This window comes from Egretta garzetta, unplaced genomic scaffold (assembly GCF_000687185.1).
Source record: "Egretta garzetta isolate BGI_Z169 unplaced genomic scaffold, ASM68718v1 scaffold30, whole genome shotgun sequence".
Taxonomy (NCBI): domain Eukaryota; kingdom Metazoa; phylum Chordata; class Aves; order Pelecaniformes; family Ardeidae; genus Egretta; species Egretta garzetta.
This window is the reverse complement of record NW_009258383.1, coordinates 2,810,344-2,837,565: the sequence shown is the minus strand read 5'-3', so window position 1 is coordinate 2,837,565 and position 27,222 is coordinate 2,810,344. Positions and strand designations below refer to the sequence as shown.

General features: G+C 38.1%; 2 protein-coding genes across 2 annotated transcripts; both read left to right on the top strand.

The window, feature by feature from the left end:
* The first annotated feature begins 654 nt into the window (after window positions 1-654).
* On the top strand, window positions 655-21,784 carry KRIT1 (KRIT1 ankyrin repeat containing). Its single transcript, XM_009641748.2, has 17 exons — window positions 655-721; window positions 1,787-1,907; window positions 2,404-2,563; window positions 3,938-4,030; window positions 4,920-5,049; window positions 7,119-7,362; window positions 7,649-7,764; window positions 8,297-8,440; window positions 9,511-9,667; window positions 9,955-10,062; window positions 11,729-11,885; window positions 14,190-14,341; window positions 14,971-15,137; window positions 17,272-17,359; window positions 18,979-19,185; window positions 19,796-19,912; window positions 20,701-21,784. The coding sequence occupies exons 2-17, from the start codon at window positions 1,806-1,808 to the stop codon at window positions 20,767-20,769; spliced, it is 2,211 nt and encodes a 736-aa protein (XP_009640043.1). The 5' UTR covers window positions 655-721; window positions 1,787-1,805; the 3' UTR covers window positions 20,770-21,784.
* A 1,384-nt stretch (window positions 21,785-23,168) lies between these two features.
* Window positions 23,169-26,411, top strand: LRRD1 (leucine rich repeats and death domain containing 1). The gene is given in 7 exon segments (XM_035896877.1): window positions 23,169-23,185; window positions 23,871-24,319; window positions 24,322-24,396; window positions 24,399-24,935; window positions 25,028-25,065; window positions 26,168-26,301; window positions 26,303-26,411. Coding segments are annotated over 7 exon segments (1,359 nt in total).
* Window positions 26,412-27,222: the final 811 nt, after the last annotated feature.

The window sequence follows — 27,222 nt, the reverse complement described above, 5'->3', positions numbered from 1 at the left end:
GGCGTGGGAGGCGGGGAGGGCTGGCGGCGCTGCGAGGAGCCCGGCTCACGCACGTTCTCCAGACCGTTGGGACGGGGACGCGTTGTTGGCACCTGGATTTGGTTAGGGTCAGTTCACTGGTGGTGCCTTCTGAAGCCGGTCATCGTTGTTGTGACGTCCTCGCAGCCCCACCCTCCGTCATCCTCTGGTTTTGTTTTCTGGAGTCATACCGCAGCTCTCGGGGCCGTCTGTTCCCGGGCATCCGCACCCCGCTCTGGACTCGGTACAGAGCGCTGGCAGGGGGGCTTCACCCACCCGACTGTCACCTGCCACCCGTGCAGGTTCCCTCCACACCAGGCTGTGACCCACACCCAGTATATCCCAGTACGTGTAAGGAAACCCAGGGAGCATGCCTTTCCCAGCTGCCCGTGGAGGGATGGTTGTTTCGTGTTCCTTTCAGCACTCTTAATATCCCAAAGCATGAGCTCCCACAAGTCAGCACGTTGCTTATTTAATGTTTCTAGATGCTACTGGAATGCAAATCAAATATGTTTCTATTCAGATATTACTGTTCGAGTACCCCCCATTAAATTGCTTAGCTAATGTACTGAACTGGACGTGGAAATGTGCGTGCTGTTACTTATGTTGGGTTTTTTTACTATGTTTTCAGGTAGTCTGATCCCAGCGAAACCACTGGGCTAAGGGCATGGGACTCTGAAGACCTCTGTTTCTCCTAGAAGAGGTGAAGAGGCTAGAAACTACTAAAGTTAAAAATCTTTGTGGGGGGATTAATCTTCAAAAAGCATGTGCTTACTGGTGATAAGGAATGAAAGGGGATTCATTTGCAGATGAAGAAAAGGATTGGGTGGAAGGTGCTAATGCCCAGACATGACCTTCTTTCTCAAATCTGATACGTGGAAAGATTTAGCCCTTAGGAGGTTTTCCCTATCATTTTCATAACATTTTATGATTATCGGAATTATCACTTTGGGTTAAACAGAAGGGTGAGCAAAGTTTTATCTTAAATCTAAAAACCTCTGTCCACTTTTTGCAAAATCTGAAGATTTCTTCCATTCAGAAGCTCTGTGTGTGAATGAACCGTGCACCGGTTTGCAGCCCCACTGAAGTAAAACAAAGTGCTTAGGGCCATGGTTTAGTGGTGGGATGGCACTGTTAGGTTAACAGTTGGACTTGGTGATCTTAAAGGTCTTTTCCAACCTAAACGATTCTATGATTCTATGAAAATTAAGTTAATGAATCCATATTATAGTTTTTTTTATCAGCTTTGTTAACTTGGGCTGTAGGCAAGACTGTGTTCTGCTTCCTATTGGGCACAGGGGGAAGGAAAATCAGGTATTTTCTTGAAATCCCTGTGGAACTCATAGAAATGAAGTACTTTGCCATAGCATATTTTACAAATTACAGTGCTTGTCACTTTAGAATGGTTTTCTTTTTCAATTTAATATATTTTTCAGGGTCCTAAAATTCTTCGGCTTTTTGCCTGGCTTGCAAAATGGGGAAGGTAGTTACAAAGTGGAAAAAAATATACATTATTTTTATTTTTAAAGTGGGTTAGAGAACAAGGTTATTTGTATTAAATATCTATGATACAGGATTTTCCCCTTTCATGAAAAGGAAGCAGAATTATATCAGCCATTGGTATTTCTCCAGCTAAAGAGCACTAAATGAATCAAGCAAAGCAGCAGTGGATATAATTACTGCATCCTGAAGTTTAGCATGCTGTTGGATTTTTTCTTTTTCTTTTTTTCAACTGAACCTTTACTTCCTCTTTATTCATTGTTTCCAGTGACAAAATAAGCAGAGAGATGGGAAACCCAGAAAACATTGGAGATGCGTATGTTGCTGTGATTCGTCCAAAAAATACTGCTAGCCTGAATTCTCGGGAATATCGAGCTAAATCCTACGAAGTAAAAATATTTAAATTTTTTTATTTATTAAAATTTTTAAACATAATAAGTCATAGTAAATATGTAATAATACAGCATAAGAGAAAATATGACAATAACGTTGCTTAAATAATGTCTATGCGTGTCATATACCTACTATGCATTGCCCCATCCTTACAGTATTTGAACACTTAACGGTTTTGTAATACCTGTGTGTTTCATGCCATTTCAGGGCATTTTGCCCTGCGGGCTGCTCAGTGCAAGGATGCAGCCTTGTCTTATTCTCTTTAACTTATTTAAAGTGAATATTTTACTACTTTAAAGAGAGTATTTAACTTCTCTTACTGTTATGGAGGTCATCCTGACTTTGCCATCCTGCTCCCCCACATTCAGTACTTCCTGAATTTTGGTACTGCATTTACAGTGCTACAATAAATACACATAATAATTTTTAAAGTGTTCTGTACTTGTTTCAGTTGTGCTTAAAACTCATTTGGTTTTCATTCTTGTTTGAAAGATTTTGTTGCTTGAAGTTCCCATTGAAGGCCAAAAGAAAAAAAGAAAGAAAGTTTTGTTGGAAACAAAATTGCAGGGAGGCACTGAGATAACCCAGAGCATCTTGGATTATGTATTAGAAGCCACCAAACCAATTTCACCAGCCAATCAGGGTATTAAAGGTAAAAATGTTTTAATCTGATTTATTGTTGATAGCTCTGTAACAACATTTTAAAACTTAAATGAGCATGCAAAGGTTGTGCAAAAGCATGAAATTAATTTAAAAAAAGAAGGTGTGTTTTGAGGTTCATCAAAAAGAACCGAAGCCAACTATAGAGCTAAAGCTGTTGATTTATCTTTGTTTCTCTTTACATTCCAATTCTACAAAATGCTTACTAAAAGATTTTTATTGAGACTTTGCCTGTCTGTACTACTTCTTCACCTCATATTGAGATTTATAGCTAAACTTCTGGTAAACTAGATTGAAGTGGCTTTTTTATCCTTAATTTCAGCTAAAACTTGTCTTGAACTAGTGAATTGATCTCTTCTGAAGTCTGTTCTAAAGCCAGCATTGTTCAGTAGACAGTATCTACATGAAAATATTTCTGGTGTAACTGTATTACAGATACAATTTCATTAGTACATTCTATTTTACATTGTTGTTGCATAGCTGGTCTAGCAAACAACCTCAAACTTGTGCTGACAAAAATTGTTTTAGCCAGCATATTTCATTTCCAGATTGGTATAAATTATACTGTCTATGGCGCTTCTTTTTGCTGCATGCCTCATCTCTGCTTTGTAAGTAGGGTTGTGTTGGGAAGCTTGTCTGGGTAGACAGGACGATTCAGTGCTAGCAGTTTAGAAAAGGAATAGCTGGTTGCATGGTGGCCGTAACTGGAGTTGGATGGACTTAACAAAGCTAGTTGAGCAGCAAGCATGAAATAACATAGTAGCATTAGTACACCTTGAGGAATGCCTAGTAAAAGCAAAAACTGTCTTGTTTCTTACACAGTTTAGAGAGTTTTAAATTGACTCGGAAAGAGGGCCTAAGCATTAATATGCACAGCTTAGCGTGGCCAGTGCTAAAATGTGCAGCTGAGGTCAGAAAAGCAACAAAATGCTAAATTCTGTAAGGGTGGAAGGGAGGATAACATGGAAAATACTGTCCTACCACTACATGAATAAAGCATTCCCCCTAACGTGGTATATAGCATGCAGCCATGCTTTCCCCGTTTAAAAATAATCTTGTTTAATTTAAAGGTAGGTGGTTTGGGGGATGAATGCGATGAAAAATCAGGGGTAAGGAAAAGTTGCTATGAAAAAAGGGGTACAGTCATGTAATTTTTCATGCTAATGGATATATATATGTTCTTTTTTCATATGTATTTAGATTTTTCTTAGCTTGCTTTAGGTTGTAGCTCATAATAATCATAATTTTTTCTTCCTAGAAATTAGGTAGATTGAGTCTGGTAAGCTTTCAGATAGCCAACTCTAGACTGGTTTTGTTTGTTTTGTGGGTTAATTAATTATTTTGGGGTTTTTTAATACTGTGCTAGGAAAGCGCGTAGTGTTAATGAAGAAGTTTCCTCTTGATGGAGAGAAGGCAGGCCAGGAGGCGTCACTTTACATTGTTCCAGCTGTTGTGAAAGGTAACACTGGGCATTAAATTCTGAATCATTTTAGCAGAAGTTCAGTTGAGGGTTTATTAAGAATTTTTATGAATATGTTATACGGCTTTTTCTGTATTTAAACACTAAAAGTTGCATTCAGTGGAAACCTCTCTCTGAATACTTTAAAACTTGAAAAAGTTACTTAAAACTAAGGAAAAAAACCCTTGGTTTTAATACATTGTCTTTGTTTCTGTAACGATAGCACACTTCTGGTTTAACCTGTATTTGTACATGTGATTATTTCAAAACACGCATTAACTCGTATAGAAGTTACTGAATGCAAGTGTAAGAAAGACGGTCTATTCAGTTCAGTGTTAGTTACTCAGAGAAGAATGCTTATTGAAGTCTGTAAACAGTTTTGTTTGAATAAGGAACGTTGAATAAAGTCTTTAGAAGGCAAAGTAAATTGCTTGTCAGGAAGGGATCTTTTAAAAAAAGCCTAAAGTAAACGCCTGTGTGCTTTTGGGGAAACTGCTTCATTTTTGCCTCACTGGTAGGCCTTAAGGATAAAAACTATCAAATAAATACCATTGTGGAGTTACCAATAGCAATAAATACCTCTTCTAGTCCTGGGTCCTATTCTTTTTTTCTGTCAGCAGTATAAATTTAATATTAATTCCTCAGGTGAAGCTGATCACACTGATGGTAACTGAGCGCTTTAAGGTTTTTAAGGCTACTCTGTTGAGTTGTGAATTCTTATGTAAGGCTTGTATGCAATTTCTATCAGTTATCATTTGGAAAAAAATAAATTACTTGTCTAAAGGTAGAATATACTCTCAGTTAGGAACATGTAACTACGAAAGATGCAGAAGGGAAAATAAGATTATTCTTCTCATTGATGTGTCTTCAGAGTACGTTTCCTTTTTAGATAATACGAAATATGCGTACAGTCCTGGATGCCCTGTGTTCTACTGTTTACAAGACATCATGAGAGTCTGCAGTGAATCCAGCACCCATTTTGCTACGCTTACTGCAAGAATGTTAATTGCCTTGGATAAGTAAGAAATGGCATCCGTAAAAATACATTAAAATAGAAGTTAAACAATATAATTTATAAATGTAGCACATCGTTTTTATAGCATTCTTGTAATCATTGTGATACCATGTTATTTTCTTCATGTTTATCAGAAACTGAAACCTTGACAACATATTTCTAAATGTTGTTTAAAATTTTTTGCAAACTGAAGAATGGTGTGCTTACGTAAATCAGGTGGCTTTTGGGAAGTTTTTGCTCACAGAGAAGGTTTTGTAAAATCATATAAAATACTAACGATTACTCTTCTGTAAGTGACGTAATCTGTAAGAGTATTTGCCAGAGTACAGTAAAAATATCCTGTTAATTGTATACCATTATGATTTGCATTTAAATTAAACCCCTGTTTACAAAGTGAGTGCATATTACCCAGCCATACAAATTTATTTGCAGTAGGGAATTAACTTTCAGAAAGGTCATTAGTTGTTTAGCCAGATTTATAGTAGTTTGAAAATTGAATATGTGAGCAGTTTTTTGGTATTTTTTTATGTGCCCTTAACAAAGAAATACCAGACCTACTTATGTATGAACTTATTTGCATTAATAAAGTTAGGTGAAACTCTTGGCTAACATGAAAGATTATAAGTTACAGGCCATCACCTAAAAAGGTTCCATGTGTAGGGTTTTTACAGTTTATTACTAGAGTCATAGTATTTCCATGTATGCTGTTGTGCCAGCTGTTATATTTATTTGCTACTTAATGAGTGCCTTCAGACTCTTAAGCTCTGCTTGAGATGTTTTACCAGCCTTACAGTTGTGAGAGAAGCCTTGGAAGTGTAGTAGAAAATAGTTTATATTGATTATTCTTTATGTACATAATCTGAAACAACACTTTTCAGAGGTTCAAACTACCGTAACTAATCTGCCAGCTGTTTAGAGAAAATGCCTGAAAATACCTCAGAGAGGCAAGAGGGAGTTTATAGCACAAGGATCACAATTTTACAGTCCTCCTTCCCACCAGGACTATGAGTAAGGAAAGAGAACACGGCTTGTGCAGCACATGATAGCTTGGATCTGGGACTTAAAAATCTAGGCCTAGGCACTGAACTACAGGCCACGTTCTGCCGTCTTTACACGTGGTTCTGGGACAGACAAGATCCAGGCAGTCTGTCAGTGCATCTATCTTTCCAAAGCATGTACTTATATTTCTTCTGTATTTCCAGGCTACATCACTAAATGGAATTATTGTATTCCAACAAAGTACACATTTATCTCAAGCTTGTGAGAAAGTATGTGCAGAAACGTTAAATAAAAACCTGGCTTTAGACCTTTAGTTAAAATGTGGTCCATTCAACATAACACAAAATAATTTAGCAATTCATTGAAAATGTATTTATGCAAAAATCCTGAGCCCTGTGTGATACTGCATATGCAGCAGACGTACAGTGCTGACTTCCCCCTCTAGCTCAGAGCAAGAGGCCTCTAAAGCCCTTCTGTACTGTCGGTAGGAGCTCACTTAGAAGGGAATAACCTTCAGCACAGCGTTGTGAAAAGGCAGGTGATAGCCTATGTGAAAGAGACTTGGCGGTTTGGAAACTACCAAAGGACCTTCCGATTTTTTGCCTTTTCCCACCTCTCCCTAATGAAATGCATGAGTTAGAAGGCTTAAGTCAGCACAGGTATTGAAACTTCAAGTCACCCTTGAACAAACCGCTTTAAGTTTCAAAATTTGTGTGCTGAGAGCAGTAATACTGATGAAGTAAATGAAATGGTGACATGTTGGTATGGTTAAGTGTTTTGGCTATAACCAACATTACTCTTGGCTTGTAATTTCCTTTTCTTTGAGAGTTTGCATCCGCAGGAAATGTGTTTGAGCAAATACATTTGCTTAATTACATTAGGTTAAAAAATCTCATGTTTGGGGATTAATTTAGTGCTATAAAATTGGCTGTGCACATTATAAGAAATATTTTTTTAACTAATATGTGTGATTGTCATACATACCACCCTTAATAAAATAAAATAATGGACGGGCATGACCAAAATAGTCTTTTTCTACCTGAAAATGCATTACTTGCCCATTCTCTTCTGCAGGTGGTTGGATGAACGGCACACCCAGTCTCACTCCATCCCGGCTTTATTCAGACCATCTCCTCCTGAGAGAATTAAAACAAATGTAACAAACCCTGCCTATGCTATAGAACCTGGTCGAACAGAGAGCTCGTTACACATGGGTTATACTGCCCTGGAAATAAAGAGTAAAATGCTGGCATTGGAGAAAGCAGATATGTGTATCTATAATCCTTTGTTTGGCTCTGACCTTCAGTATACCAATAGGGTAAGAACTTTATTTTCATTTTGTATTTGTGAAACATGCTTATGTTTTTTACAATTCATTCATTTATTTGATATGAGTGTGTACTTTAATATAATCATATTTCTTTATTGCATATTTACTGCTAAATGGATTTTCAAATCCTCACATTTGAACACCATTTTCTCTAATTATAAAATGTTACTGTCATAACTTTGGTTTCAAGAGAACATCTGGCCTGGATGGGGGATTATTTAGCCAAATCTCGGTAAGATATTTTTTCAGTTGTGTTTAAATTCTGTCTTCACAGGTTGACAAAGTGGTAATAAACCCATACTTTGGCCTTGGAGCCCCAGACTATTCAAAGATTCAGATTCCTAAAAGAGAAAAGTGGCAACGTAGCATGAGCAGTGTCACAGAGGACAAGTATTATGTTACATTCCTTCTTCATTAATTGATAATTTTGTTTTGTTATATTATAATTTGTAGACTTGGTCAGAAGGAGATTCGTATTACTTCAGGGCTTTACTCTATAAATATGTATTAAAGAAAATTCTATTTGAAATCTCTAAGTACTGATACACAACAATTAAAAGATGGATCAAGAAAGGTTTAAATTATAAACATTAGGGAAGCAGATATGTATTAAAGAAAATTCTATTTGAAATCTCTTAAGTACTGATACACAACAATTAAAAGACGGATCAAGAAAGGTTTAAATTATAAGCATTAGGGAAGCATTTCTTAGTGTAATGAATACAGCTGTGGCTTGACTACTGCATGACAAAAATACTAGTTGTATGAATACTGGCACGTTTTAGCTGCATGAGCTTCATTTTTATTCTTCATGTAGATCTACAGTTAGTGCTATGTTAGTAGTTTAAAAAAAGTCGATGTTCTGAACTACTGAAATATTTCTGAACTGTGTTTTCTTCCTGTTTCCCCTTTTAATTCATAGGGAACACCAGTGGGTAGATGATTTCCCTCTTCACCGCAGTGCTTGCGAAGGCGACTCTGATTTACTAAGCCACCTTCTGGATAAGAAGTTTTCTGTTAATCAGTTAGATAGTGACCACTGGGCACCTATCCATTATGCGTGCTGGTGAGTCAGATGAATATAGTTTTGCCAAACAAATTCTTGCTACCATGATTCCTTAGTGCTAATCATTTACGTAATTTATCATGCACACTCAAAAATGAGAAATCAGAAAAAATCTAGACTTTTTACACTTTGACTCTAGTATGGGTTAGTCTTAACCTTCTGAAGAGAAAGATTGCTTCAGGTTTTGAGATAATTTCAATCTGAATGGTTTCAAAGGAGACCAGGTGTGGAGATTGTATCATCAAGCACTTCTCTATTGCCTCTTAGATCTGTCTTGAAGCATCTGTTTTAATTCCTGTTGGAGACGCGGGGTCTAGTTTAGTATCGTAACTTTTACAGTCTTTGTTGGTTAAAGGCTGTGAGCAGTTTTACAGCACAGCAATAGCTGAGCCAAGCACATTTTGGTGATGGTCAAGCTTTGATGGGAAGCTGGACTAGGTGACCTACTTGTCTGACTACAACTCTGTCATGATTACATTTGTAAGTCTTGAGAGCTTTCCTCAGCGGTTGTAAAAATGCTTTTGTTTCATCTTCATGCAAGTTAGTCTTCTGTATTTATAGTAGTGACTGATGATATGAATAACATGAAAATCAAACTCGGTTATAAAAAAAAAGACATACTCAATTTCTAGTGTTTGTCAGAAAGTTTGCATAAACAATATACACAAGTTTTACCAGTTATCAGCGTGAGGCTTAAGAGTCCTCAGGATCCATCTGTGTGACAGTCAGAAGCTTTACTCTGATTCTCACACAGATTTTTTTTTTTTTCAGGCAAGCCTGAACTCTGTTTTGCTATGACTGACTTATTACAACTACCCCAGCTTAGCTAGTTTAAAGCAAGGTTCGGTTTGTCTATAATGAATGCAAGAAATGGTTACGAGACCAGTGGTTACCAAAGTGCAGAACTGATACTAATTTCTACAAACTTATTAATGTTCCACTGTCTTCGGTGCCATTTCAAAGCTAAAAATTCTTGAGCATGGAAATACACTTTTCCATATTTAGGACTATTTTAAAAAAGATTTTATTTTTCATTTGCTGTGTCTATTTTGCTTTAAACCTGTCTGCAGGTATGGAAAAGTTGAAGCCACTCGAATGCTATTGGAGAAAGGGAAATGCAATCCAAATCTTTTGAATGGCCAACTTAGCTCTCCTCTTCATTTTGCTGCTGGAGGTGGGCATGCTGAAATAGTACAAATTCTGCTAAATCATCCAGAAATTGACAGAGTAAGTTCTGTTTGCGTATAGAAATAGCAGTTTTAGCAATGGTTTCTAGCTTGTGTATGTGAAATATTTTGTGTCCAGATCATAATGTGTAAATACAGTGATCCTGTTGAGAGATTACCAAAAGAATTCAGTTAAATATTTTTCACTACCTCTACTTTTCCCATTGTATATCAATTAAGTGTTTGAACCCTGGGATCAAGGATTTTAATTATCTCAAAAAATGTGTAAAAGTTTACTTATCTCAAGTGAAAACAATGTATTATCAGTGTTTCTGTTTATGTTTGTAGCACATTACTGATCAACAAGGAAGATCTCCACTGAATGTCTGTGAAGAGAACAAACAAAATGAGTGGGAAGAAACTGCAAAACTGCTGAAGGAAGCCATAAACAAACCTGTATGAGTTTACTTTCTAAATAGTTTAAAGTTTATATTTAATTTACATGTAAACTTGTAGAAGAGCTGGGCTTATTTATAGCTGCTATTGGAAATGTGCAGTATACTGAAACTGTTAATGTAAATATTGACAAACTGACATTTTGTCCCTTTAAATGTTTTTGTCTATATTTATTGCTCAAGAAATACATGTAAGACTTTAAATGTGATGTTTTGATTTATTTGGAGGAGCATCACATCAGCTACCAATTTTATGTCTACTTTTGCTCATACAACCATCAGCTTGCTTTATGCATTGTCATCTTACATGTTGATAAACAGGAGCATTCAGCTGGCTAAATGTAGGCTTCTACAAAATAGGCTTTGCGTCAGTTAGTGTAGGCTTCCTTGGCAGATCTAGGCAGGAAGTAAACAAAATTTATGATGCGATTCCTCTCATCCTGAAGTAGATTTAAAATTGGCCAAATGATAGAATATCATTTCTTTTCTTTGACTTCAGATGCAACTTTTATATCTGTAGGTAGGTGGCAGTACACCTGTCAGTTTTTCAAGATGTTTTAAATTATCTTAATTTCACTCTGTATGAATGAATTTTCCAAAATAATTAATGAAGGAATTGAACTACTTTATTTTAGAGATCTTATTATGCAGTTGATCAAATGGCAGATGTGTCTCTAATGACTCTTTAAGACTAACGCACACATTTTAGGTAGATTTCACAGTGTAATAGGTGATACTATGTTGTCACTTATTACTATTGAATTAATACTTACAACAGTAAAATTAAAAAAAGATAGAAATTACTGCAGTAGGAGGCACAGTGACTACTGCAGCAAAAATAAACTGATGTTTTCCATTCCAGCCTCATTTTCAGTCAGTTGTCATTTTCCAAGGCATTCATCTTTTTTTTTTCCAGAAGTTTTTAGGAACCAAGTTCTTGACAACCAAGTAGGTTTGAAGCAGGGTAATAAGAAATTCCTACAACTTTTTTATTCAAGCAGCTGAAACATTAACCTGTTAGATGAAAACAAGAAGTTTCCTTGGCTTATGACTTGTGTGTATATGCTTTAAGCACCTGATTTACATTCAAGTACGTCTTTCAGGAGGCATACTCTGGGCCCACATGCATTTCAATGAAAGCTATGGGAGTTCTGGAGGGGAAAGTTATTTGTTACTACTAATATTACAGAAGTGCTAAAAGATCTTAGCGAGATTTTATTTTTATTGTACTAGGGTCTGTGCAAAGGGTGGTGCTTCCCTCTGAAAAATAAGTCTTTTTAGTATAGACTAATGAGGGAAGTATTTCATAACCTGCCAGTAATAGTGAGGTGGACATTTCAGGATAAGCATAGGTAGTCGAGCCCAAATCCCTCAGAGAACTTTTAAATGCCTACTTGCCTTTGAGTTCAACAGAAGTGAAGTCCTCAAAGTGTATCAGTAAGATCTTTTTTGGCATTATTGTGGTAAAAAACACAGTGTAAGAACTTGCACAGGACATGAAACAAGCGGTTCTGATAAAGAGTGAATATGCAGGAGTTGTGGAGTGTTCTTTTTCTCAACAGTATGGGTGTTGCTGAATTATGGTAAAATTGCTTTCCTCTTCAGAAGCACCAACAGAAAGGATTTTAACAACTTCTTTGTTTAACATGTTTGATATGTTTATGTAGTACGAAAAAGCACGAATTTATCGTATGGATGGGTCATATCGCTCTGTTGAGTTGAAACATGGAAACAATACTACTGTACAACAGATAATGGAGGGGATGCGTTTGTCTCAAGAAACTCAGCAGTACTTCACTATCTGGATCTGTTCTGAGAACCTCAGTGAGTAACAAGGGAGATTGTTACACTTGAGAGTTTATTGTACGTTTTTTATTTCTGCTTGCCTTTAGGAAGACAATATATTTTCTTAGGAAAATAGGAAACATGCTCTGTGAGGGTTCTGTATTAACCTCATTGTACCAGCTTTTAAAAGCCGTCCTTTAGGAGTTAATTTGTATCTAGATGTCTGTTAACACACTTTGCCTCTGCCAGAGACCCTGTAATCCCTGTAGATCTCCTTCTTTCTGTCAGGAAAGATCATCAGGAGTGAAACCAGTTTTTCTGCTTCCTCCACTTAAGCTTTCCTCCAGTAGATCAACTCCCAGCCTTTACAGCCTGATGTCTCCAGACTGTGCTTTCAGAGCTATGGAGAGCTTATCCATTTTAGCCATAATTTTGGGTACCCCCAGTAGGTCTGATGCTATGTCACTGTGACATCTAGAAGGTATCTCATGCAGGAAGATTAGGCTAGTCCAGATTGCCTTTCTCTTGTTGGGCATCTTCGCTGTCATAGCCCTTACTGCTAACTTACCCTGATTTTAGTGGTATTTTTCTTCCCAGAGTATCTGAAATTGGATGCACGTAGTTGTTTTTACCAATGTTTATCTATGTAAAACTAGTAATTAAAGTAAAGCTGATAAACCTTTTTTCATTAGGTCCTTTTATCGTGAACTTTCATGTGTTTTGCAGCAAAATTATTTTTGATAAACAAGTTTTCAGATATATTTGGTCAAAGGGAATTCCAATGCAAAACATCATTATTACATTTGCTGTATTTTTTGGTATTTCTGATCTAAATAAAAAGTATATTATAGTTGTAGTTTGAGATACGTAACAAAAGATAAATAGAAACCCAAAAGAGTCAGTGATTGTGATCATGTTTTGTCAGAAAACGTGGTAAACAGTACTGCTGCAACAAGATAGCTATGGGACACATTATATTTGATTTACAAAGAACAGTTCAGGTCTGGTAGGATACTGTGTTGGCAATACCATTAACACAGAAGCCTTGCATTTAAAATTTTATTTACTATTGTTGATCTTCCACTATAGTAGCATTGTAACTTTTTTTTTAATCTATAAATATTGCAGGAAATCTTTTCTTCATTCTTCTTTAATCTTTTTCTCCCAGTGTCATGCCATTTACCTTTTTACTTTGCGGTATGCCACATGGCTGCTGTAGCCCTCAAGTTAAACATAGATGTTAATGTCTGGAAGAAAAGGGAGTGTTTCAGTGTTGAAGTCTTGCTGCTTGTGCCTTTTCTAAATATGTGTGTCATGTTCTACTCAAATCATTGAAGTATTGCCCTTAAATTTGAGGGGAAGAGCTCACTGATACATTGTTTGTTTAAAAACAAGTAATTCTCTAGATACTTAGCCTAAGTCTGAAAATGAGTCAGCTTCTGATTTACGGCTTGAAACGACTAATGGACAAGTTTCATCATAAAATTTATTTCTTGCAGTTTGTGTACAGCTGTAAAGACCACAGTTTTCTTGTTTGTAGGACCGGTAATGTTTTTCTGGGTTTGAATGTAAGGTGGAGAAGTTGAGTGAACAGAACATTCTCAGTGAAAAGATGTTGCACTATAACATGTCCTTTGAAGTTTTTCATACAATGTGAGATGTCACAGTGTAAAAGCCAGAGCAGTGAGGATGAGGCAGCCACTAGAAAACAGCCAGGCAATAAAACAAGGGCAGGCAGGGTAAGTGAACAAGCATAAGTGAAGGTATGGGCTCTAGTAGATAGTAGGACTGTAGTTGAAAGCTCTCAATTGACTTTTCAGCTCTCATATACACAGGAGAACAAGAAATATTGAATGACTGTAGCCTGTTAAGAATCAAGATATTTTACAGATGAAAAAAAAGAATGTCTGTTCTAAAAAGTTTGGGTTTTATACAGCCAAAAATGGCAAATACGTTTGTAAGATAAGCTATATCTGTATTTTTCTGTCAGAAGTAAGATTATTGGACTTTGTATTTCTCCCATAATAATTGAGACAACAGTCCCTAATGTTTCATTACTGTGTTTTTAAGATCTTGGTATTCCATTAAATTCTTAAATACAACTTCACTCGAGAGGCTGAAAATAACAAAGGTTCATTGCTAGTGCATTTAATGAATTGATGCTGGGAGTTTTGTCAATAAATCCATATTTTCAAAACCTTTTCTATATAGCAGTTTAGAAAACACAGGGAAAAATGTTTGTTAATGAGCCGTCAGTTTCAGATACTTTGGGTTTGGTGCAGCATTTAATTGTGGGTGTGTGTTGGGTTACTTTATTTATAAACAAAACCTGGTATTTTTCAGGCCTCCAACTGAAGCCATACCACAAGCCTCTTCAGCATATTCGAGACTGGCCTGAAATATTCACTGAACTGACAAACTTGGATCCTCAAAGGGAAACTTCACAGCTTTTCCTGAGAAGAGATGTGAGACTTCCACTGGAAATAGAAAAAAAGGTCGGCACTTGGCAGTGATAGCATGAAATCGTGGTCAGAGTCAGAACATTTTGACCATCAACATTCAGTGTGTTTAATGACTGCAGTAATACCTCTCCTCTCCTTTTCTGTAATAGTTTGAGTCTTCAGGTTCTTCCCTACCTTCCTCCCACCCTCTTCTTTCTCCACTCTGCCCCATTTCTCACCTTCCCCACTGTTTGGTTTATCATAAGTCTGTGTGCCTCAGTCTCTGTCTGTCATACAGCTAAAAACAACCTGCCCAGTTTTCTTTCTCTTCCTTGTGCTGAGATTTTGCGGCTATTTAATTGGTCAATTGCAATGGGATTATTGAGACTCGTTATTCAAAACGGGTTCATGGTGGGGAAAAAACCCACAGATTTCAATATTTCTGTGAACCTTTTGACTGGGTATGGCATGCTAGTCATCTTTAATTTGAAAGTGTGTTAGATCAGTGACGTCTTGAATTAAGTCAATGAAAATGTCATTTTTTCTGTTACAAAGCATTACTGAAATGGACACTTCAGTCAGGATCACACCTTTGTCTTCTGTCTCTGAATTGGTGAGAAATTGTAATTCCTCAGCTCATTTTCTTTTACAAAGAAATCACATTATTTAAATCTTTTTAACAGATTGAGGATCCATTGGCTATTCTTATCCTTTTTGATGAAGCCAGATATAATTTACTGAAAGGTTTCTATACATCACCTGATGCCAAGCTGATCACATTGGCCAGTCTGCTTCTGCAAATAGTCTATGGAAATTATGAGAGCAAGAAACATAAACAGGGCTTTCTAAAGTAAGTATGTGTGTTTAAAACTAAAATGGTGCTTTTTAGATTAAGTACTTTTAGACTTCTGGAAGTCCCAAATTTTAGGTGTGATTTATTTATTATTTGTCTTCAACACTGAGCTCTAGTTTAGTTATCACATAACCCTTGTAGCATTAATAGAATCTGGATATGAGGTCTGAAAAATATATTAATCTTAATTATTGAAGTCTCAGGCAGAGGGATGGAGGTTCTGTGTTCTGTAAGTCTATATTGACATAGAATAATGCCAAAATGAGTAACAGTATTCATGTGAATGAGGCGTTTTGACAGGACTGAGACTTTGGACAGTGCTGAAGAAACCTCTTACTATGTCCAGTTAGACCAGCTTCTGGGATTGGCTTTCCTCCCTCTTTGAAGAGGACAGACCATGCAGAGATATTATTTCTGTTCTCTCATTTGTATGTGAACTGCTGTACTAAATTGGTCAGAACCATAGCACCAGCAGGGCTCTGCCAGATGGTGCTTTTCTCTCCCCTTCTCTCTGCTTGCCAGCACAGCCGTAGCTGAGCTGTTCTGGGATACGGCTTTTTTCCTCCCACATACATTTCTACAGTAGTATCTGAGCACATCAGGATTCCAGGTCTCTACTGTGTGCACCTTCACTCCACCCCCTACCATCTCCACCTCAATTCGTTCATGTAACAGCAGCTCTGCTCTTCCAGAATGCTACTATACTCACCTCCTCTCAATTCACAGCATCAACTGAGCTGTCTTGGCTTGCTTTTTTCTGGTTGTATTCTCCACCATCAGTAAATCAGGGTGCATTTTCTGCTACAGTTATGCTGATGTAAGTGTGGGCTGCCTCTGAAAGGGCTGGCTGTACTGACTGCACTTGTTTGTTCCTTGCTCTTCTGTTAGGTGTAGAGACTGTACGATTACAGAGTAAGCTAGGTGAATGAGCTCACTGACTGGAAAACTTTTGGGTGGGCTGTTCAGTAGGTTCAGCTGTCGACCTATCTTGTCCTGCAGTTGCAGTTGGTAGATGGAGCATAAGGCAAATTGGTTTTGAGTGGGACTGCCCACGCCTACAGGAGCATGCAGTTAAATGCAACTGGGTTTAATACAAAACTACCCACACTGAATCCCAGCTGCAGGGTGGTGTTCCTTTCCATGCTGGGGCAGATGAGCAATATGGCTGTGAGTTGATCCTGCTTAATGGAATTGTTTGACTCTGTAGACAGGACTACTTGGAAAGATAGTTTGGGCCACATAGAAGAGCCCTGGGGGCATTTGGGCATGCTTTCCATCCGTATTCAAATGAAGATGTTGGAAAATATCTCTGTTTGTTCTTCCTCAGATGGATGAAAAAATTTATATGCTGAACTTTTTTTGTAGTCGACATAAATGTTTATGAAAAGACTGGTCATTTACAAATTATATCCAGGCTGTTGTTTGTACAAGGGTATCCTTGACCTTAAAGACCTGGACATGTTGTCCTCTGCAGGGTTTTTGATTGGTAGATCCTATGTGCAGTTACTGACAAATAATAGTTTAAAAATTACTAGTCTCCAAAGCCCAGTGATGCAACCTAGATTAATTGTGTGTAAAAACAAACTGGCAAAGGCTTCCTTTTACTGTTTGTTGCTTGGTTGTGTTTTTTTTTAAAGGCACTTTACATAAATAGCTTCACTTTCATATCACGTAGTATCTAACTTTCGTGTGGAAATTAATGGGTCAAGTGCTTGGTGGTGCTGAATACAACAGTGAAGGGAAGAGCACCTATAAGCTGTCATCTTTTCTGAGTGTGTAGTATTCTGGTATAAATGTTCATATATCATTTTGGCTTCCAAACTGGAATTCACCAAACTGGTCTGTAACCAAGTAAGAGTCACGTGTTCTGCCAGCATTTTCTCTCTGTGCTATGTCCACAGTGCGTGACACAAAGCGTATAACACAAAGCTGGATCTTCATTAACTGAGAATTACACTACATCTTAGGAAGCCTTAGCTTACGTTTTGGGAATGCTTCTCACCTGCTGAGGCAAGATAGAGTAGGAGCTGACTGTCTAGCTCAATATGTGACTTCAAGATACAAACTGGCAGACATTGTTCTTACTTTGTTTAGTGAAGAAAAACTTTTTTCTGCTTTGTTTTTCTCTTAGTGAAGAAAATCTTAAATCTATAGTACCAATCACTAAACTAAAAAGCAAAGCTCCTCATTGGACAAACAGGATACTTCATGAATACAAGGTGAGATAAATAATAAAAAAGTAGAAAATACTGTGTTTAAACATTTTTTGACTGTTTGGTTGTCAGTTAATGAACAAAAATCCTGGTATATAAATTTAGAAATGCGTATGTTCTGAATTTTTGGGATGGGTTGTTGGAATGCTATTTTTCTTGTACAGTTACAGTTGATCTGTCTGTTAGCAGTAAATATAATTGTCACCTGTTTGTTTATCTTCAGTGTTAACTGTGTATTGGGGATACTGCCAATTCAGGCACGGATGTAAAAAAACCTACTCTGACTTGTATTTTCACATCTGCTTGTAGCGGTAGATGCACAAAGTCCTTTTTGCCAATGTAAGTCGTACGTTAGGGATCTGATGGCGCTGCTGATGCACGTGTGCGCACACACACAAACTCCTTTGACTAGAGCAGTTAACTGAGCAAGTTTGAAATGTGGATTTGGGCTGTTTCTGCAAAAGACCTCTAACTGAAGGGCTATGGATTCCAAATGGGGTCAGAGGCACCTGAACTGTGAACTTCCTAAAAAATTGTGGAAGAAGTGAGGTGTGTCAGAGAACTGTGCTGGCTAACATGCATTGCTAAAGGTAGCTGACAGGAAACACTGCAGAGGCACCCAGGGAGTGTTTCCAGGCCTTGCCCTTCTTTTGAGATGAGGTCACTCAGTCATAAACTTTCTCTTGGTGCCTACACCTTTGTTGTCAGAATCTAGCAAATCATTCCTGTTCTTTGTCATGCAGGTGAAGGAGGGGATGATGGTCTAAGACTATGGTATAGCAGAGGGTATAGCAGAGTTCTCTCTCTACTCAGTCTTTTGTTCCAAAGATATTCATATATTCTACATTTTAAAAATGGCTGTGCAGAATTCACCTAAGCTGTAATGCAGGGTGTGGATTTGAAGAGGTTGGTCCCATCCACCACACCCACAGTCATGGCCCCCCCAACCGTTGAAGACTTGTGTTCCCTCTTGTGCCTGTGCTGGTGCTTTCTCATCTCATGTGTGGCCCAGCCAAGTTTTTTGTTTGTTGGTGTACTTTACATCGGTCTATTTTGAGGCAGGAGCACTCTAGCGATCCTTTGTTGTGACTGTTTCACTCTACTGAAGAGGAAGAAACAGAAGACTGTCTCATTCTGAATGAGGGCTCCACTAAAGATAGAAAACTGCGCCCCTCTTTTGCTTAGAAAAGAAAAAACCCCCATGATTTTTGGTGGGAGGTACTTGATCATCTTACCATACCTCACTGGATTGGACCCCTTAAAGGAGGAAGAATGCTTAGTTTTCAGGATTGCAATGGATTTAGTGTCAGATGGGTGCATGGCTGCTTATCCCTGATGAGTCCAACATACTTTGGAGAAAGGCAAAACTGTGGGGCCCTGCAGAGGTTATGGGTCTGTGGCTCAGATTTCTGAGGCTCATAGAGCTTTCTGCGTTGGGCTCTTCTGGCATTTGACCCTTTCTGTGGCTCTAGGCTTTAATTTAGATGTAGGAAGACGGTTGCTGGGAAAGCACTTTGGGAATACTAGTTTGGGAATTGCACTAAATAGTGGGTTTTTTTTTTCTTCTAATAACCACAGCTATTTGGGAAGACTGCCATTGATTGCCATTGTTCCTTTATTTCTAGAATCTCAGCACCAGTGAAGGTGTAAGTAAAGAGATGCATCACCTTCAGCGCATGTTCTTGCAGAATTGCTGGGAAATTCCTACTTATGGAGCAGCATTTTTCACAGGACAGATATTCACCAAAGCAAGTTCAAGCAGCCATAAAGTCATCAAAGTTTATGTAGGAGTAAATGTAAAAGGGCTGCACCTCCTCAACATGGAAACAAAGGTCAGCTTAAGCGAACTGCCAATGATGACTGTTAAGCTTAATTCTGTTCTCTTAAATTCTTTGTGCTAGTAGTCATTTCACATCCGACTGTTTGGTTAAACTTGACTGTGAAGATTTCCAAGATTTTAAGATCTTTATAAGGTGCTACTAATAGAAAGCCTTGTATTTTTCCACCTGACTCTAAACCAGGGTAGGTTTAGACTAGATATAAGGAAGAAATTCTTTACAATGAGGGTGGTGAAACACTGGAACAGGTTGCCCAGAGAGGGGGTGGAGGCCCCATCCCTGGGAACATTCCAGGCCAGGTTGGACGGGGCTCTGAGCAACCTGATCTAGTTGGCGGTGTCCCTGCTCCTGCAGGGGGGTTGGACTAGATGACCTCTAGGGGTCCCTTCCAACCCAAAACATTCTATGATTCTATGATTCTATGATTATAAGGTGCTACTAATAGAAAGCCTTGTATTTTTCCACCTGACTACTTTATAAGCTGCAACTAGATTGTGGAACATAGCGTCCTAAGTCAGAATCCTGTCTAAGTGAACTAAGGGAAGTTCAGTTTGTAAGTATGGAGAGTATTTTCTGAATGACAGTTTCCTACGTTTCATTGTAGGCTTTACTCCTCAGCCTGAAGTATGGTTGCTTTATGTGGCAGTTGGGAGATGGAGATACGTGTTTTCAAATCCACAGCCTGGAGAACAAAATGAGCTTTATTGTGCATACCAAACAGGTAAGCATTGTCATTTTTCATCCTTTATGTTCTATTATTTTTTCCTAAACTAGATATGTGCCTCTTCTCTCTTGAGATTAACCACCCTTGTACAGTATAAAAGAAGCCCAAGCCAAGTCCGCACAAAAATGGTTTTAAAACTTTCTTTTTAATATTTCAGAATGTTTGCTTGTTTTCCTAGCATGTGAAGTCTTCAGGGTTCAAAATACATAAAATACATCTGTAATCATTAGGGTAAACTTTTTTTTAAATTGAAACTGTAGCGTGTGCCCGATCCCTCAGACTCTAAGGATAATTCCAAATATGATGAGAATCACAGAGTCAGAGCTGATAACGTTGCTATCAGAACTAGAGGAGTTTGAGATGGGATAAAACTGAGGCTCTGTGAAGCCTGTGTTACAAACCAACTCCAATGCAATTGCTTCCAGCAGTTTCTGACGCTGTTTGTGGATGTCTGATGGAAATGCTTGTTTTATCTATAGTCTGCTCCAGTGGTAATATGTCACGGTAAAACATGTTGTGACAGAATCACAGCTTTGAGTATCTTGCATACTTTGACAGTAGTGGCTTTTGATTTTTATATATTAAGGTGTTTATAGGGGAAGTGATTGAATATTTTGCAAAACAGTTTCTGGTGTCGAGAAAAATGTAGGGCTTACTGTCTTTATTTCTAAAATGATGCAACTTCTAACCTATTACTTCTATCTACTTGCATTTGTCATACACTTAAGTTAATTGTGTCATAGTTCTGAAATGCTGATATAATTTAATTGTATACTTTTATATAGGCAGGTCTCGTCGTAAAACTTCTGATGAAATTAAACGGCCAGTTAATGCCAAGTGAAAGAAATGAATGATGGAAATGAACAGTAGTTACAAAACAGCATCTTACGGTGAAGCAAAAACCAACTTCTTTCTGTTCATAACAGAAGACTTCCATGTACATGAATTTTACACTATAGAAAAGTCAATTTGTACAGTTTTTTAACTTTGTACAGAAGCTGCATGGTTTATTTTTTTAAAAAAACTATACAACATATCTATTCTTTTTATAAATATTTTTGTGTTTCATATATAAGCTATTGTAGGGCTTGAGCTTAACCAGTAAAGCTAATGAAATGTAAACAGTTTACTGAGTTGGACGAGCATGAATCAAGTAAGGCTTTTGTTTCCAGAGGGCTGTGGGACTGCCAGTGCCATTAAGCAAGTCTCAGATAACCTATTTACCTTTCATGTCGTTCATGTGTGGAACGTGAAGGAGGTTGTATATATTACGGTATTTTGTAGACACTATTTTTAAGATACTATTGATAAGTATGCTTAAAAGACCAGTTAGACCTTTGAGCAACTACTTTTGATAAACTCTTGGGTTTTATTTCATTTCTGACAAATGTTATAGCTGGCGTTATTTTTACTCGTCTTTCTCATACTTTGTATTTATTCTAAAATACTGCATGAGGATGTCAAAAGGGAAATACTTTAAATCATTCAAAAGCCATATTAAATGTTTAGCATGCTTGTTTTTTTAAAAAAATGGATTTTTACTTTTGCTGTGCAATATAAAATGTGTAGATGGAGGAGGGGGAGATAGAGATTTACAAATCAATCTTACTCAGAGGACTTCAGAAAGTTTAATAAATCTTACCCTGGATTGCAACACATCTGCAGTAATGAAAACTCATATAGGCGGTACTGAGCTGTTTCTGATAAACTAATTTACTTACTCATTACTTCAGTTTCTTGAGGCTACAAGCAGTGCAGGATGCAGGAATGAAGATTTATAATGCAAGAAACTCAGATATGTTTTCTAAGCATTATGCCTGCTCTTTGAGCAGTCAGGGTTGGGTCTTAACAAGTTGGGTCCCAAGTGTAAGGTGGGACCCTACGCAGTCTTAAACATATCCTTGTACGTTAAAATAGTATCCATAACACAAATATTTAAAATTTCTGGTTGTATTTCAGGGTTTTAAGTGCACTTGACTGTTTCTTCCATGTAAACTGCATGCTAAAACAGTGTGCAATATTTTGTAAAAAAGTTTTTTAAAAAAAAAAGCACTTGCCTCTAAGTTTTCAAGTAAAAGTTAAAATGAATGTTAGGAACTGTGCTGTTGTGTAGTAACTTTACTCATACCTTACTACTAACAAGTGCAGTTCAAGAAATTAAAGCAGTAAGCAGTTAAAAAAAGTGAACAGGAGACTTATATTTTCTAATCTTCTTAGCAAGCTATACTTTTCTACTTAAACTTCACTGGCATAAATAACAGTCAATCTTCATGGATTGTTATGTTTTATTTGTGGTAAACAATGCAACAGTCAGGTCCTTCATAGTGCATCCTTGCTCGCACTTAGCACTGGTATCAGAAATACACTTCTCTATGTAGCACTTTGTTAGAAAACTAGAGGAAAAACGTTAAAATGTGTGTCAGTTGCATATTTAACGATAGTATTAATACGCCTTATTGCTGTATAGTTCTTTCTGCTAAGTTCTTATTTATTACTACGTAATAAATTGTTTGCAACAAGTCATGCTTGTTTCTATTACTGCAGCCAGCATGAAAGTGCCATCAAGTGTCTTACCAGGCAGGTGTTATTTCCAAAAACCAGCATTCTGTAACAGGCTAACCTTTGCAAGGTATGAGGGAAGATCATCAGAGAGGATCACAGGGAGGAGCCCATGGTGGCTTACAGATTTGAAGGTAGTGCACCTTGGAAACCACTCAGGAATTCATCAGGAAAACTGGAAACTGTTAGTCATGGCAAAGCAGAAGTTTGCAGATGTTGCGTGTCAGTGGAGTTGTTAAGTAGTGAAAGCCAGGTTACATGGTCCTAGCAGGCTTCTGGCACCTGGGTACGTAGGAGGTTCAGCTGTGTTGCTGTGACAAGGAAGGCAAGTACAATCTTTCCATCTAAAAGTGGGGACATGTGAAATTGGAACAGACAAATCCAACACTGTAGAGAAAGACCACTAGTAACAATCCACCTATTTGTACCAAGTAAAAAAAAATGAGCTGCAAGAATGGCAAGTCTGAAAATTATGCCTTTGTAAGCAAGACATACTCAGCTCAACTCCTACAGTTTATTTAACAAGCACTTTTTTTAAAAGTGAGTACTGTATGGCTGATGAAGCAAGGATCTGAGAGTAGAATCCTCCAGCCAGGCACAGTAAGGCAAACGAGTAACTGAAAACTTAAAACTGTGAAAAACAGTCTCTTGGCACCTGGGGAGGCCGTGCCCTGTGCCAGCACCAGGGCTTGGCATGGCGGCAGAGCTGAGGTGGGTGCCGAGGTGGGGTGCCAGCCTCCTTTCACCCTGGTCGGGAGCTGTTGCGAGTTCAAGGGCTCGTTCTGCCTGCGGCACAGGGACAGCAGCGGCTTGTCCGAGAGGAAGGCCTCGGTCCCCAGGGAAACCCCTCCCGCAGCCCAGCTGTCCTCCTGCTGCTGCTTTGGTGACAGGGAAAAGTCAGTCTAGAAAGGTAGGGGTTTCCCTACCACTGTTAGCTCGCAGCTAGATACGCTTCAGAAAATAGGCTGTTAGTGCAAAAGTGCAGGTACAGGCTCAACAGAAACGTGGGTTTGCAAAAGTTCTGCTTGATCTTAAAGCATTTTAGGGGTAATAGGGGGTAATAATAATTTTATACAGCTTAACCCTATCAGCAGAAAGACTTCTATTAAACGAACTAGGAAAAAATGCAGAACTATTTGAGGGACTCATTATTGAAGACATATTGCCAGCAGCAATGAATCCTGAAAGTGATGAAAATGGATCAATATCTAAGTTGCCTGAAGCAAAAGATGAAAATTTCACACTTAGACTAAATGATAAAGGACTAGGGAACATGCCTCTGCTTGCTTTTGAACCCCCAAATTGAAAATATGTGCTCTTACACAACAATGAAATAAAACCATTGCATTCAGATGTAGTTAATCTATCTAATCTGGAATTCCTGTTAACTTGAAAGACTGACACTGTTGCCACCAGAAATATCCTTACTTCATAAACTGACCGTACTGAATGTCAGTCACAACCAGTTAGCACATCTCCTTAAAGAGTTGTCAGAGCTTGTAAATATTAAGGAACTCTTTCTCAATCACAACAATATTGATGAATTTCCTTTTGCATTGAAATTTGAAGGTACTCTCATTGATTCCAATCAAATCTCAGTATTCCCAGGGGTTCTCTGCAACCTTCCTTATCTCAGCATATGTGAGAACTTGATTCAGAGTTTACCAAAGGATACTGAAGAGCTCAGGAAACAACAAGAATTTTCAATGAGTAACAACAAGCTTATATTTCTGCCTGAGCAGCTTTTCTGGCTGATAAAGTGAAAAGAACTCGGAGTTGGTAATAACAAATTGGAGTTTCTTTCAGATAAGGTGGAGAATTTATGAGAACTTGGGTTCCTGAACCTTGCAAAGCTTTATTCAAAAGCATTACAGATGATCTTTGCAACTGTACCATGTTGAAACATCTCGTTATACATAATAACAAACCCAGCTTCCTGCAAATATTCACAGATTTAAACCTTTAAAGGAGTTTTCTTTAAGTAGAAACTGACTGGACTCACTGGATGAACAAATAGCACATTTAAAAGACCTCTCCAAAATAGAGTTTTCTGGAAACACATTAATTTATATTCCTGTTGAATTAAAAAATTGTATATGGAAAACCAAAGCTGACCTCAGCGATAATAGGCTCTCTCAATTTCCAAACGTATAGCGTGCACTGTCTGATCTTGAACCCTTAAATCTTAGCGGCAACGCTATTTCAGAAATAATTAAAGATTTGGAGCATCTGGAGTTAAACAAAAATAAAGTGTCCTTGTTTTCTGCATGCTTGTGTACCCTTACAGAATTATTTTACTTGGATGTAAGTGAGAATGAAATCAATAGCACGTCAGCAGTGGTGCCCGAGATGAAGGCTCTCCAGGCACCGCTGTTACACCGCAAGCGTGACTCATTTCCTGAAGAACTGTGTTCTTTGAAGTTTTTAAAAGCACTTGGTATCTCAAATAATCAGATAAAGAGTATTCCTTTACAGATTAGCCATCTAGAAGTGATCAAAACCCTAAAAGTTTCAGTTTGCATCTTTTCCTTCTGAAACGTCATCTTTCTCCAGCGAAGGCATTGACGGCGTGTCAAATGAATGGGCTGAAGGTAAGAACGTTTCCTTTAGGTAAGAAAAACTCGTGTTGCACAGATTGTTGTGCTGCAAAATGATTATTCATAGACTTCCTCCTAACAGGTGGAAAAGCTCCTGAATACAGCTAGGGTAAACAAAGAGCAGAAAAACAGTTTCTAGAGCGGCAAATAGGTGTACGTGTTTACCTAATTTTAGTATCAGAACTGGACAAAGACCTATTAGGATGCACTTTTAATTAGAAACACTAGACATAAACCTCGCTTTATGTAGTGTTATTGAGGCATATTTTGAGGTGGTTTAATGACCAATTAGTTGGTCGTTAAACTTTTCACTGATTCAAACAAGAAAAGCTATATTGGATCCCTGATTTCTTATAGCAGAGAAAACGCTTCACATTTCTAAAATCCAAAGTTTAATTTGTATTTTTTTTTATACTAAGGAACAGGGAAAAACCATCTCCTGGTAAGTTAGGCATTTAAATCTCTCTTTTCACCAGAATTTGCAAAATCAGTATTTCAAAATCAGTATTTCGTACCTGATTTCAGAAAAGGCTCAGTTTTCTTTATATGATTTCAAACGTGATTATGATCCTTTCCAAGGGCTGGCTTTCTTCAGACCCAGGAGGAAGACGTATGTGATCCTACGTCCACTTCTCAGAGAGCTGTAGCTTTAGTTTCCACAATAGCTGGAGAACAGTTGAAGTTCCAAGAAGGAAAATAAAAATTAGAAAAGACCAAAGTAAGACCAGAATCAAAAAGAAGAAAAATACATGTTTCATCTCCTTGTGGCTGAGGAAAATAAGGGTGTTCTGAGAGGGTAAAATTTTTTGTTAATGATCAAAGGAACTTCTCCTAAAGCTCCATCTGTGGATTCTACTGCACTTTTTTTTAATTGCCTTTTTTATTATCATGTCTAAAAAGCTTCCCTGCAAATTTCTGTGCTCAGCATCCATATTTTTATTGGAAAATACCATTAGCTTCCACTAGAATCGAAGGTCAGAAGCTTGTATTGTTGGAAGTATATTATGGACTGTTATTTTGCCCGCAGGAAAGTTACCTTTTAAACTTTTTGCAGAAGAGGAGGAGTTGTATCTAAATAAATGAGTTTATTTATCAGTTAACTAAAATTCCAGAGGAGCTGTCTGAACTGGTTTGCCTCAGGGAACTGGACATATCTCACAATGCATTAAAGGAAATGCCAGAAAGCATAGGGGAACTGGAGTATGTGGTCCATTTAATTATTAATTATTATTAATATCGGCCAGCTCCCCAAATCTATTACATCACTAAGAAATCTCCAGCAACTTGACCTGAGCAGTGAGTACCAGGCATTCAATCCATCAATAAAATGCAAGCATTGAACTATGCCCCCAAAGAGTATAAACACATCACGAGATAAAGAGGGTGATGAAGCAAACAACCAAGAACAAGACAGCTTTCCAGTTTTTACCATATGCTTCTGCGATCTGCCACGGCTTCTAACCAAGCATCTTCTCTTAAATTCAGTATTTTTAATACAGCTGTTGCAGGGGGCCCATCTGTGAGAGCTTTTTAAGATTTTTGCAAGTGCGATCATCGAGGAAATAAAGGCCTGATACGCACAAAGCATCGATCACCGCAGCACGTGCTGGGCCTGGTGTGTACAAGACCGGTATAATACAGCCTGTTGTCCAGGGGATTACCCAGTGTGGATTACCACGGGTGGGTTGTCCCGGGTGGATTCTCTGGTGTGGGTTATCCAGGATGGGTTAGCTTGCATGGGTTATCCTGTGTGAGTCGTTCTGGCGTAGGTTCTCCCAGGTTGGTTACCTTGTGGGGGTTATCCTGGTGGGGGTTATCCTGGGTGGGTTGTCTGGTGTGGGTCTCAGTTACCTGGTATGGGTCATCCCAGGTGGATTACCTGGTGTGGGTTTTCTGGTGTGGTTATCCTGGGTGAGTTACCTGGTGGTGGATTACCTGGTGTGGATTATCCTGGGTGGGTTACCTGATGTGGGTTATGCCAGGCGGGCCCCCTGGTGCAGGTCATCCCCACCCATGATCCTGCCGCACATCCTCCCACGTGTTTCTCCACGGTGTCTCACACCCACGCACCCCAACGCAAAGTTCACGCCACATGAGTTTCTCCCCATGAGTGCTTATCCCACATAAATTCATTCCCACCCGTGTTTCTGC